Raw genomic sequence first — 13,165 nt, 5'->3', positions numbered from 1 at the left:
TTATATTACTTTTTCCGTGGTTTTATTTGACTTTTCAGATTTGCACTTTACATTCACATGAGAGGATTGGCAGTCTCCTATGAAATATTACAAGAAGCAGCTGTAATCAGGGCTGGAATAATTTCTAGTGATCTACAAGTCCATATTTCAACAGCTGGAAGAAACAAGAAGTGTTATTTTGCAGCCTTGGGTTATTTTCCATGAAGTTTTCTTTTGTAGCCGCTTCAGAGAGGCAACTGGTTACAGCATTTGCTAATTCTGTTAGCAGACCCGAGCACTTTGCAGGCCCACGGTCTGGGCTGTTCACTTCAAGCGAGATAGTTGTGGAGGTCACTGAAAGAGGTAGTTCCTGTCTGTAGTTGCACCATTCAGAGAGCAGCCAGTAGAGCAGAGCCTTCAGGTGCTGTTGGGGACACACACAGAGTGAGGGGTGAGAGGAGCACACAGCTGGGTAGCTCTGGTTCTCCAAAGGCAAACAAAGCTACAGGATAAACCTGAACGGTTTGGGGGATTTGGACCCTTCAGAAGAATTTGGAATATGGGGGTAATTTGTGTTTATTTTTTAAAATGTTGGGTCCATTTTCTTTCAGCTGAGTGGCCATGACTGCTGGGGACAGTCAAGTTGAAAACCTGGTGAAATAACACCTGTTTCCAAACCTGCCTGCTACAGCCCAACTCCAACATGCCCCGGTCTACTATTGGCACCTTCTCTGGAGCTGTGCCACCCGTGTGTGGCTCGGCACATGTGTTCTTCCCTCTCTTATGGACTTGAGCTTAGCTTAGAAGACTTCAGGCCCTGCCTGCTCCCTAGATCTTGTCCCAGAACTTAACCGTTCTAAGGTCTTGAAGGACAGGCTACTCATTGCTTGTGCTACAAAGCGTGGTGGTCTCTCTAGGTGAGTACACAAAGTGTGGTGTTCTTACCAAATCCACTTTACATGGGTCATCTTAGATCTGGATCAACAATCCAGACTGGTCCAGCCAGTATGTAGCCCTGGAGATTCGCTGAACGGTGACGTGGAAAGGCTGAGAATGAGAGACAGTGTATTTGTGTAGTTTTTCATGGAATCACAGAATATTAGGGGTTGGAAGGGACCTTGAAAGTCCAACCCTCTGGCATAGCAGGATCACATAGTCTAAATCACACAGGAACATGTCCAGGTGGGGTCTGAATGTCTCCAGAGAAGGAGACTCCACAGCCTCTCTGGACAATCTGTTCCAGTGTTCACATGGAACCTCCTATGCCCCAGCTTGCACCCATTGGCCCTTGTCCTTGTTTTTCAAGAATACATTCATGCTGCACATTAAGTGCTAACATAGTAACATGTGAGCTAAAGGTAATGCTATACATCCATTTCAGATGCCAACATCAGAGATGCAGAACCCCTTAAAAACATCAGGTCAGGAGTGCTCTGCAGTGGCTCCTTTTCTCCTGCAGACCTACCTTTCCTCTCCCTGCTTGAGCTGCACTGTCCTCTGCAGGGGCTGCTGGCTAGCACGTTGGGAGGAGAGCAGGCTGCCACCAAACAGTGCACGTACACCTGAGAAGAGGAAAAAATACCACTTGGTCCATAGCAAATCCCTTTTAGGAGAGCATTGCTTTGTCTTTGGTCTGCCTTCCGTAGGAGTCACCACTGATGAGACTTAGCCTTGTCTGAACACTCACAAGCGGCACCTTCTAGCTGAACCTGCCTTGAATTTTAGATTTGGTGTCAAAGAAGCCCTCAGGCAGTTTGGTAACTGAGAGGCTGAGACAGGAGAAGTTAAAACCTCACGAGCTGCACTGAGGGTATGTATCAAAGCTAGACAGAAACTCAATCTAGTGCTAGATGCAGCTGTGCACTGAGGAAGCAGCACAAGCCAGAATTGCATCATGTTAATTTCTAGCGAGTTCAAGCTAGTTGAACTGCTCATGAAAGGCCAAGTCAAAAAATGATTATTTAAGTTGCCAAGGGAGAGGTACCTCCATAGCTCATATGTGCTAGAGTCCACTCAGTGGGGTGCAGCAGGAGCAAAGCTCTCGGCTGATTGTCCTGGGCTCTCTTTGCTCTTTTTAGACTTGTTAGAAGATGAAGGAACCTCCATAGTGTAAGGCCAACCTCACATGCCTCTGCTTCCCTGCCCATTGGGCTGGCATCTGAGATGGTTGCCTAGCTGGGACGGACGGGACACAACAGAACTGAACCACATGTGGATGTTATGGCATGTAAGTTGACTTTTCTGTTCTAGACGTTTTGAGCTGAAGTGCTATGAATCTGACCCTATAAAATGTCAGAAACACCATATAAACCCATATTTACATACCACACTCTTCTGTTTACTCCAGCCAGTCCATTTGCAGACCTGTGGCGCACAGCAGCTTTCAGAACTAAATTGAAGTTGTGCACTGGTCAGGCTATTTGGGTTGAGTGCTGCCCTGGTCTTACATTTGCGAGGTGTTTAAATTGGCTGTTTTTAAAGTGGTCTTAAGAGGTTCACAGGGTAGGGTCTGTTAATGGGAGGCAAGCTTTGGCTTAATCTCACCTGTTCTAGTTGCCGTGTGAGGGTCCTTACTGCCAGCCTTTTGAAGTGAGAAGGGTGTCTCACCCTGGGGCTAAGCACTACTGGGCAGAGCTCTGCAACAAACTCACTGCCGTTAACCTCACACCTGTTTGAGAGAACATATCAACAGGTCTAGAAGAAATTAGGGCTTTTCTGATGAATGCATTGGTCATTCGATAACTACTTGCCCATCCACAGTGATGTTCCATCTTGGGGTGCTGTTGAAGTCTAGAGACCCAGTTACCCAACAGTTTTCCAGGTATAACTCATCAAGGGGGCTCTTGTCTTTCAGCTCCACCTCGAGAAACACAGGCTCAGTGGGTTGCTTGAGTATTGCCACATTGGGCTCGTAGAATTCCTCAAAAGATTCATCTCAAGAAAACACAGGGGATTGGGATGTGGCTAAATTTTCATTAAATTAAAACATGTTTAGAAATGTTCTGATCTTCTTAGGAGGAAACTTACCTTTGGAGACTCTAGAAACTACATTCAGGGCTTGTCTTATCCTTCTGTACACTGCAGAAAAGGGAATGTTAATGAGGTTCTTTAGTAGGAAGCAGGGCACATCTGAGCAAGGGAGCTTACAGCTCCAAGAGCCACAGGAGCTTAAAACTCGAGGAAGCGAATTGCCTACCCACAGTATTTGATCTTGGTACCATTGTGCCTGAGCCAAAGGGAGGTGATGTGGATGGATCACTAGTGAAGGCACCTAGCACGAGGGTCTCTTTTGCTCGATAGTAGCACAAGACCGTTAGTCTGTAGTAGGAGAAAGGGTAATGTTTGTGTTCACTTTCACTCTCCAGTGCCTTACCGCAATGAGCAGTGTCGGTGAGCAGTAGCTCCTACCTGTAGCCTGGATCTCTTGTGATTTTCCATATGCTCTGTCCTGGAAGAATCTCTTTCTCATAAGAGATTTCATTTTCATAAATAATGTAATCACCTTCAAACTGTGCACATGGGAAGTTCATTAAAAATTGAATCTTCTCAGAAGCTGGGGCAGGGGAACAAAAGAAAAAATGCAGGAGGGACACAGATTTCCAGCAGGTATGTCTGCTTCAGCCATGGGCTTACCCTTACTGAAGTGCCACAGGTAGTGACGTGGAACTTGAAGAAGGCATGTCCTTCATTGTACTCTCTGGGCTTGCAAGAGCTATCCCTTAGTTTGGTTTTGCTCATGTCAATGGCAGGGACTGTCTTCATTTGGGCAGATACCATTATAGTACCGTCTGGGTGGCATACTGAGAATATCAGAGAGTTGGTGATAAGCTCAAGGAAGGAATCACAGATCTTTTAATTGATTAATCTCTTGCATAACTTACTTATAAATGCTGAAGAATTGAAATTGCAGCTAACGGAGAACATCTGTAAGGTCTCCATAGTTCTCACTTTCCTTAGGGCAACGTCAAACCTTGCTTTAATTTTCTGAAAGGACACATCCTGTGGAGGAGGTGATGGAAAAGGTCTCGTGTTAAGGTACGTGATGTGCATGTACAAAGTTCTGCTCTTTAGCTTGTGCCACTTGAATGCCCACAAGTCACAAGAGTGAAGTCAGTGTGAAGACTTGGACCTGATGCAACATGGGGGCAGAAGTTTTCTGGTGTAAATTAATTGGTCGCTATCACAGAGATAAATTTTGGCTGATTATTGTAGAATAGCTCAGATTATTACAGCATCAATTTTCCCTGCCATGTCTTAACAGTTCTACAACACAGTCCTTTAAAAGAGCTTCTTTTATAAAAGCTACATTGAAATATTGTTTCTGGCTCAGTGCAAATGGGACGTTTTGCCTCATCTTACTAAAAATACTGAGGAGTTTTTTTGTGCATATCTTTTAGAGACAGTTTAGCACTGTAGATTACGTAGTGCATGGGACTACCAGAAGGCTCCGTGACCGATGCCTCTTGTCCTATACATGTAATAATACTACAGCACTACAAACTGTGACTGTAGGACTGTGACTGTATGAGCAAGGAGTCCTAGGTGCTTTGAAGAAGGCGTTGCTGTACAGTTCACGTACCTCATAGACAACTCCCACAGAAAACAGAGGTATTTGCAAGATCAGGTGTGTAGAATTGGTAGCTGGAAGGTACCCATTGGTAATGGCGACGTGCTGGTTCAGCAGCTTGTTACCAAGATACAGGTTCCAGTAGTGGTGTAAGCCAAAAGTAGGGATGGCTAGATACAGGTTCTCTTCATCACAGTGACCAACTGCTTCTGGTATTTCTGTGGGAAGAAGGTGGGATGAAGGGTTAGCAATGAAAGGAGGTATCATTGATGACATTTGGCCCTGGCAGGTGTTCCTGTCATGGGTAAATTTTGCACTGGCACTACAGCAGCACTGTTACATGCATGCTGGCACTTCATCAGCACTGTTACATGCACGCTGCCATTGCCTGCGGAGCTTGGCTGCATTGAGGATGTAGCAGCTCACAATCGTCATGCCTTAGCGGTGGCCTGTCAGCTTGCTTCCAAGACTGTTTCACAAAAGCAAACTGAGCTATGTATGTAAATATATTCTTTTGCTCTGAGCTATTTCAGAAATAAAACAGGACAGTCAGGAGGTTCTGTCACCTTTGTGGCATCCAAAATCTAAGATGTTTAAGAAAGTACCAGTCAGACCTTCTGACTGTTTCAAATTGCATTTGAGGACAAACTGGACCTCGTAGCAATGTCTGAAAGCTTTGCCAGTAGATATATGCTCAAGTTATGAGGCATCTTGTTCACTGAGTTTGCAAGCCAACTTCTCTTACACACTAGTTTTTATTGCTCTCAGTGTCTCGAGGGCAGACTGTCTTGCCAGTATGCAGAAGAGCTGCCATCAGAAAAGCAGCGAGTTGGCTGTGTTACCAGTAATGAGCTATTGAAGGGTGGGGTTTTCCCAAAAGCTCTCATCCTCAGCCTAAAGCTGTTCTCACTGAATTCAATGAAAATCTGATCCACGCTGTTGATGCAAACCGATTAATATCATGGGAAAGCTTACCGATATCAGCAACCACACACTCCACCTCTGCAGCATGATAATAGAGTGTCATCTCCGGACCCACGCTTACAGTGTAGTTAATGAAGAGGGTATATTTTGTTTCATTTCTATTCACATACTGGAAAAGAGAGAAGCGTAAGGCTGCAGTAGCAATGGCTTCCAGCACAGACAGGAATGTATATCCTGAGCAGCACTAAATAATTATTCCAACACCCTCCTCTCCCCTGCAAATAGCTGAGTCTCCAAAAACATCGCTTCATTTGGCCTAAAGCTATTCAGAAATCTGGATGGGATTCAACAGCTCTTTTGGCCAAACAGAAATGTGGAGCATGTAGTGCCTGTTGAGAAAATGGAGGCAAAAGTGAACACAGTGGTGTTTCCTCTGTAGCCCACTGGTGAAAGAGCTCATAGAGGGCAGTCCAGGTCCTAATCCTCATTCTTCTTTACTCAGAGTATGGACTGAGCCCAAGAGAGTGAGTAATCGGTAAGACAGAAGGTGTGAGGAGATGCTATGAGAGATCCCTCTTCAGTACCCTCATTTACTTTACTAAAAGTGCCCCCCGAAGCAAAACCTGCTGTTCAACCTGAAAGAGATACCTCTGAAAATGTTTGGCTTGCTTTGATCCTTAATTCAATTTAACTGTGGTTTGACTGCAGCCTGAAAGCTATCTGTGCAAAGTTCTGATCCTGTGTGTTCACAATGTTCTTCCTTGTAGAGAAAACAGCATCCCAGTTCCATGTGATTCAGCTGACCCAGTAATAGAGGACTTGCAGTTACGTGTCCTCCCACTAAAATGAGAGGGTGAATTCCCTCTGTGAGTTTATACTTTTTACAAATATTTAGATAAGAAATGGTCTGAAGCTTAACAAAATTACATGTAGAGTACCCTGAGCCTGCCCGTACGTGCTTGCTCGGTGCATGGCCTGTGCCAGCAGTCGAACGGCTCTGCATAAACAGTAGGCTCAGGAGTTACCGAATGTTGGTAACTGGTGTTTGCAGTATTGCAGTAATTGATTTGTTATTTCAGGGCACTCCTGTTTCAAGGGACAGCCTTTAAGAGAGATTTGACAATCCTCTTCCTGCTGGGTGTGCACTTGGACGTTAGCCATGCTGACAGACATTAAGGAAGTCATATTTCATACCATCTAATCAGACTTGATGCTGCAAGTCTCCTAGAGACCTAGGGAGAGCAAGGTGGGGACATGCAAACCTCTTATCTTAATTCAGATGAGCTCAGACTCATTGACACCTTTATGATCGAGGAAGAGCTGTTGGTTAATAAAAGCCAGACTATGTCCTACCTCCTCCGCTCAGCTGCTGAAGTGACCTGCTGTTCCTTACCTCCTTTAGAACATGTGGATCATCAAAAGACACTTCCAGGATAAATCCTTTCGTTCTATTAGAAAAGGGAGTTTCATAAATCTTAAATCCATGGTGCTGTGCTTCTCTCGGGGTAAATGGCACATTCCCTATTGCGACTGTCACCAGAGAGACATCAGGGAGAAAGTGTCCAAATGCAACATTAAATAGCCTTTCCTCTGGCAGAGTGGCTGTAGGGAGAGAACATCACATTGCTGATGATGTGGCTCAAGTAACGAAGACAGTTGGGGTGGCCTCCCATTCAAGTTCCAGGAAACTCAGCCAACAGCCATCTCTTTAATGGCTCTGATTAATGAGTGTTTGTGTTCTAGTCAGATCTGAAATACTCTGAGTACATGAGAATTGCTTCAAGCTGCAGGAGATTAACAACAAATACATACAACTTTAGAGCAAGTGGGTTCAGTAACTTTCTAGAGGTGCACTATGATGTGCAATGACTTTCCTACAAAGAAATCTAGAATCTAGTTCAGGCACGTAAAATATAGAAAAGCTATCTTGCTGTATGCCAAGAGGCTCCTTTTCCTTTATCAGTTATCCTGACAGCTCCAAAAATGTTTGGTTGGTGCAATGATTTCAGCATGCTCCCAAGATAAAAAATGCAGATGGTTTTGGGGAGAAAATGCCATAAATGAATGCCGTCCTAAGACAGTTCTCTCAAGTGTGATGACTGCACAATGAAACACCTTTATGTTTCTAGGGTGCCAGTGTTCACTGGAAAAGCCAACACGTTAGTGTGAAAGAAACGTTTGTGCTCTTATCAGCAACTGACAATTTTCATTTCATCCCAGGATGACGGGTGGTAAATGGTACCTCCATTAAAGCTAAAGGCTCTGGCTGTTTTTGTAATACCTGGCATCTCGACTTTGGCTAGCAAATTGGAAGTGGGAGTTGAGAACATTCTGATGAATGTAGGTGTGTGGCAGAGGTCAAATGAAGCAATGTGTGCAACCCAGCAAAAGCAAGAGGTTGGTAGAAGCCATTGAGAGGAATGACTTACTGTTGATAACGGTTGGTATTTGTGGCATGAAAGGTGTGGTGATGGATTTGATCACAGTGTACTTCGTGGTTTGCCAATCTGCATCTGTCCATGTGTGCTCCAGGAATAAGTCAATACTGTAAATGACTCCATATACGCCACCAGATACTGAGCTCTAGGAGGCAAAATTTGTGATTAAGGCTTAATTCTCAGTCGCTCAGTAGCGGAATGGCTGGATATGGTTGAAATTATTACACTAGACAGAGAAAATGGTATTCTAGTTGGGATGGATTTTGCTTGTTTGTCGGGTCCATATTCGGCCCAGATACTGCCAAGATTCTCAATAAGGCTTTTGGGGGTGTCCTCATTAAGTTCACTAAGTAACCGTATTTGGATTTCAATTTTTGAAATCCCTGGACTACCAGTCACATTTTTCATTCTGTCCCAGTTGACTCTGAAAGTTTGTCAGTTCTTCTAAGAGTTCTTCAGGCCAAGTCTGTGTGGTGTTGCAAACACATAGTGATGTTAGTGTCCACTGATACACCAAACTGTGAACTTCTGGACAGGATATTTAAAGTCACTGCAATGTAATCTTCCCAAGTGTAACTGGTAAAGAGCTTTGTGAGAATATTGCCAATATTCGTACTAAACATTTCTTTGGACACTGCTTCTATATGTGTAGATTATACATTGACACAGGTTATACTATGTCCAAAGCAGGTGGCTGCAACCAATCTACATGCTGGGAGCCCGCCCCATGCTAACTCATGCTACTTGCATGAAAATTGTCTAGGAAGTTGCTCATTGACCCAGGTCAGAAGTGTGCCAGGACCAGTTTCATAATGTAACAACATAGAAAATTGAAGTCCAGTGCCCTGGAGTCCCTTCACTCTTAATTTATTAGCATACTTCATAGATTATTAAGAAAAGACAGTCTCTTGCTTCTCTCATGTTTTGCGATCAGAGATACTTAGTCTCCAAGTAGCTGCTTTCAAAACATGGAGAAGGAGCACCTAGATCTTAAAATACTTCTTGTATCTAGGAATTTTAACCAGCAATCAATCACTATTTTGAATGATTTAGAATAGTCACGATTTAGAAATCCATGGTGCACATCCTCAAATGCATTAGCATGTGATGGGTTTGTACTAACCTTTAGCTTGCCTCCTTCCGCTCCAATAGGGATAGTTATTCCAATGTGTGTCTTGTTGTGCTCCAGTAAGTAGTTCTTCTCCTCTGGGTTTACTATGACTCGGCCATCGACTCCCATTAAAATGTTTTTAGACAGAAAGGTGGATTCTTGAACAACTAATGTGGGGATAATGCTTGGCACAGTCCATGTTAACGTAGTATCAGTGAAACTGGTGCCATCTGTTGAGTTAGATGATAGACAGTCCCAGAAGGCCAGGCAATTGGAGATACCAGAGAGTCATCTCAATGCAATGGCTGTCTTTCCCTGACTCCTTTTCACCTGTGTACCTTTGCAGCTTTCACTAATGAAAGCACATTGCAGCACATTAGCCAACTGCTGGTTATTTTGTCACAGAAACCTGGTTCTCAAAGTAGACTTGAATCACCAGTTTCACATGAGCAGTTAATTTATCTATAAGAACCAAGAGTCATGCTCCCAGTTACCTACTCTGTTGTCCTTCTGGTCCCAGGTGTTTTGCCTGGAAAAAGGAATGGGGCACAGACACCTGTTTGGGCCTTCTCCTTGAACTACTGGCTTCAAGATCATGATAACTTAAAGCATTTTGCTTCTCCCTTGATTGTTCAAATTAATAGTGTTCTGTGGGACACAGAAGGTGCAGCCACCACTGCAAAAATCTAGGCTAGTTCTGTCTTTCCAGAGAACAGGACTAGGCGAGTCCCAGCGATGTAGAGCTGCATCCCCAGTATGGAGTTATATGACAGCAGAAAGTCAAGGCTGAAGGGTTAGTCCAGGGGAGGCTCCCTGGCCCCTCTGCAGTGGTTTGACTTGTCTCCAGTTTCCTGCACATAGTATGGGAGTTTGAGAAACCAGAGACAAGGCACAACACCACACAAGGAACACAAGTAATGTAGTATCACAGCAGGGAGTATGTTTGTCCGGGACTGAAGCCATGGACTCTTAGCTCATGTTGCTTAGAGGGCAGCTTGTAAACCTCTTCTCTTACAGAGTAGGTCACAGGGAAAAGTGGAGACTGTGCTTTCTGCTAGCTCCTTAGGCAGTTATTTCTGGTCAACGAAGAAGAAAACCTTACCAACAGGGCAGGAGACAGTTGTGTCGATCAGCAAAAGCAGCCACCGCTGCCTGTACATGGAAGTGGAAGTCACCATGTTCATATTTACACCACTGACCTGTTGGGGTGTAGGCAGAAAAAGAAATGTCCTAGAAAGGTAGTGGAAACAGTGCAGTTTTATGGCCGATTGAGAGCAACGACTCACCATACTGACGTCAGACTCGTTGCTGTGATAGGGTGCTCGGAGGTACACTCGGGACAGCGTATTATTGAAGCTGTAGCCCAGTTTTGCTGCATCGCTTACCATTATTCTCTTTCTCCCTGATGGAGAAACAAACATCAGTTGCCACACTTGGTATGCAACATTTTGAGTCTGCAAGAGAGAGATGAGCTGCGTGAGATCTCAGTTGACCAAAGTCTTTAGGTTTTTAAGACTCAAAGTTTTTAAAACACTATGATACTGTGGGATATGGAGCAATGGGAGTAGCACTGCACACTACTAGTCCACTCCTGGCAAGAAATGTGCTTCATAAATATAAAGATAAGGAATTCTGTAGCTCTTTAAGACATCTTAAGTTTGCAGATGACACTATACTAGAAGAAGTGTTGATCTGCCTGAGGGTAAAGAGGCTCTTCAGAGGGATCTGAACAGCCTGGACCGATGGGCTGAGACCAACGGGATGAAGTTTAACATGGCCAAGTGTAGAGTGCTGCACATGGGACATAACAACCCCATGCAGCGCTACAGGCTTGGGGGAGGTTGGCTGGAGAGCTGTCAGGAAGAGAAGGACCTGGGGGTGTTGGTTGACTTCAGGCTGAATATGAGCCAGCAGTGTGCCCAGGCGGCCAAGAAGGCTGATGACATCTTGGCTTGTATCAAAAACAGTGTGGCCAGTAGGTCTAGGGAGGTAATTGTGCCCCTGTACTCGGCATTGGTGAGGCCACACCTTGAGTACTGTGTGCAGTTCTGGGGTCCCCACCATAAGAAGGACGTTGAGGTCCTTGAGCGAGTGCAGAGAAGGGCAACCAGGCTGGTGAAGGGGCTGGAGGGAAAATCCTATGAGGAGCGGCTGAGGGAGCTGGGGCTGTTTAGCCTGGAGAAGAGGACGCTGAGGGGAGACCTTATCACCACCTACAACTACCTGAAGGGAGGTTGTAGAGAGGTGGGTGATGGTCTCTTCAGCCAGGTGACAGGAGATAGGACAAGGGGAAATGGCATGAAGCTGTGCCAGGGCAGGTTTAGATTAGATATTAGAAAAAAAATTTTTACTGAAAGAGTTGTCAGGCTGCCCAGGGAGGTGGTTGAGTCACCTTCCCTGGATGTGTTCAAAAAAAGGGTTGAAGAGGTTTAGGATAGGATGGGAATGGTTGGACTTCATGATCTTCAAAGGTCTCTTCCAACCTTGTGATTCTGTGATTCTGTGATCTTTAGAGATAGTCCTATAGCAACCCTGGAAGGACCTTAGGCTGGTGGCCTTGGACAAATCCCCTTGGACAAAATGCCTGTGCTGTAAATAAAGTAGTTGCTTTCATGTCTGTTGATTGCTGGAGCAGCTCAGAGGCCAAATGACAGGCTACCTTTCATAGTACATAGCCACACTGTGTCAAAGATAAGAAGAGAGGAACATCTGTACTGGTCTAGGACAGAGTCAACTGAAATGATAACCATTTGAGGTGATAGTCAAAAGGAAAATGGATGTAAAGAGCAGATAAGACATGAGAAAAATAGGAAAAGTGTATTTATTTCCCCCTAATACTTTCCAGCCTGAAATAATTTCAGCTCGGAGACTCCTGAGTTATCTGTAGCTTCTTTGTATTTTGTATGTCTTACTGGATTTCTCTTTGGTCAAATTTTCCAGACTCTCCTTGAGATCAAGCAAGCTTTTAGCAGCCACAACATCTTTTGGCAAGGAGTTTGACAGATTCACTACCCATTGTGTGAAGAACCACCTACCTTTGTTTGCCTTGAACTCATTTTCCACTAATGTAACAAGCATATGGCTCTATTCACCCACCTAAATGTCTTTTTGCAGCCCAGAGCTCCAGGAAAACCTGGGAGGTTTTTCAGTACTTGGTGGCATCTTTGCCACCTCCCCTTTTTTGACAGAGATGGAGCTATGCCCCAAGAATGACTCATAAGACCAGGGAGAAGAGGCAGGCTAGGAACAGTGAGGAAAGTTCCCTCCATACCTCTGGCAGTGCTGACATCCACGCTACGGTGTAGTCATTTGAAACTGCAGGGACATCTGTCTTCACTGATACCTGAGGGGACAGAGGAGATTTTTTTGGGAACAAGCAAATCTTCATCACTGTTCACAGCCACAGGGAGCAGAGAGAAGGCTTTCAGGTTTCTTCTCTGCTGTCTGTCGGGATTTAGCAATTTACCTTCCTAGAGGTAATGAAAATGTTTCCAAATAGGTTCTCAATGGCGGCAATTTCCGTTGCCTTAAAATGAAAGTTAAAGCCATGGCATTTTTGGTGGTGTGTGTACAGCAGAGAGAACGCTTTGTATATCACTAGGTAAAGCAAAACTCCTGTTTTCATGTTTGACAAGCTGTAAGCTAGATCCCTCTCTAGAGACTTTCAGGGGCATCTGGGTCGCCACTGGAAGCAGGTGATTGGCTCTAACAGGGCCAGTTCCCTCTTCCCATGCAGGCCAGACAACTGAAAATGCAGGACCCCTGATACCTAAGGTAGATGATGTGGGGTAAATCTTGCCAGCATGTGCTGCAGAGTGAGGCGAGCTCTAGGCATGGGGTTTGGAGTCAGTGTTTGCCTCAGACATCTGTGCTGGGGTTTAAGTGCATTGTGACACACAGCCTTGAGTGCCCAGCCTTAAGCCCTACCAGGAGACACATGTTTTGTTCATTCTGCCTAGAGTAAGTGCATACAAAAGGCACCAAAGTTCATTTTGTTCAGTGCCTTATTTCTACGTTGGTGCATAGATGCTGGTAGCAGGCTGGACAGCCCAGTTGTACCACCCAGCAGGAGGCATCACAGCCATGTCCCAGGAGTTGGGTGATGAGGCAGGGGTGCAGCTCTGCAAAACCTAGGTTTTATTATTT

The 13,165-nt window shown here is 44.9% G+C and overlaps 1 protein-coding gene across 3 annotated transcripts; it reads right to left on the bottom strand.

Annotated features, from left to right (window-relative positions):
• On the bottom strand, window positions 1–12,362 carry LOC311190302 (zona pellucida sperm-binding protein 2-like). 3 transcript variants are annotated; one of them, XM_084262188.1, is made up of 18 exons: window positions 12,291–12,362; window positions 10,306–10,421; window positions 10,122–10,218; window positions 9,032–9,249; window positions 7,900–8,053; window positions 6,864–7,072; window positions 5,522–5,639; window positions 4,559–4,764; window positions 3,861–3,978; window positions 3,613–3,779; window positions 3,388–3,488; window positions 3,176–3,297; window positions 3,007–3,057; window positions 2,730–2,913; window positions 2,524–2,647; window positions 1,445–1,541; window positions 925–1,026; window positions 1–403 (listed from the first exon to the last, which is right to left on the bottom strand). In XM_084262188.1, exons 2-17 carry the CDS (start codon window positions 10,405–10,407, stop codon window positions 944–946), a joined length of 2,151 nt encoding a protein of 716 aa, XP_084118314.1. In that variant the 5' UTR covers window positions 10,408–10,421; window positions 12,291–12,362; the 3' UTR covers window positions 1–403; window positions 925–943. The 3 variants fall into 3 exon arrangements, 2 of the variants coding, with proteins under 2 accessions (XP_084118314.1, XP_084118313.1); XM_084262187.1 differs by having other exon boundaries at window positions 10,306–10,473; window positions 12,291–12,358; XR_014617199.1 differs by lacking the exon at window positions 1–403 and adding an exon at window positions 2,305–2,368 and having other exon boundaries at window positions 988–1,026; window positions 10,306–10,473; window positions 12,291–12,358.
• Between the last annotated feature and the right edge of the window lie 803 nt (window positions 12,363–13,165).

Source organism: Gallinula chloropus, assembly GCF_964237585.1.
Source record: "Gallinula chloropus genome assembly, chromosome: 3".
Lineage (NCBI taxonomy): Eukaryota > Metazoa > Chordata > Aves > Gruiformes > Rallidae > Gallinula > Gallinula chloropus.
The sequence above is the reverse complement of the archived record's forward strand: the minus strand, read 5'-3'. Positions and strand labels throughout refer to the sequence as shown.

Bases quoted from the DNA above. Each gene is read 5' to 3' on its own strand.
- LOC311190302 (XM_084262187.1), bottom strand. The intron at 2,648-2,729 runs GCAAGTAGTTAT...TCTCTCAAACAG, and splicing joins TGGAACATCACTGTGGATGG to GTGTGAGGTTAACGGCAGTG. The intron at 1,542-2,523 runs GTGAGATTAAGC...TCCTCTTCTCAG, and splicing joins TCACACGGCAACTAGAACAG to GTGTACGTGCACTGTTTGGT.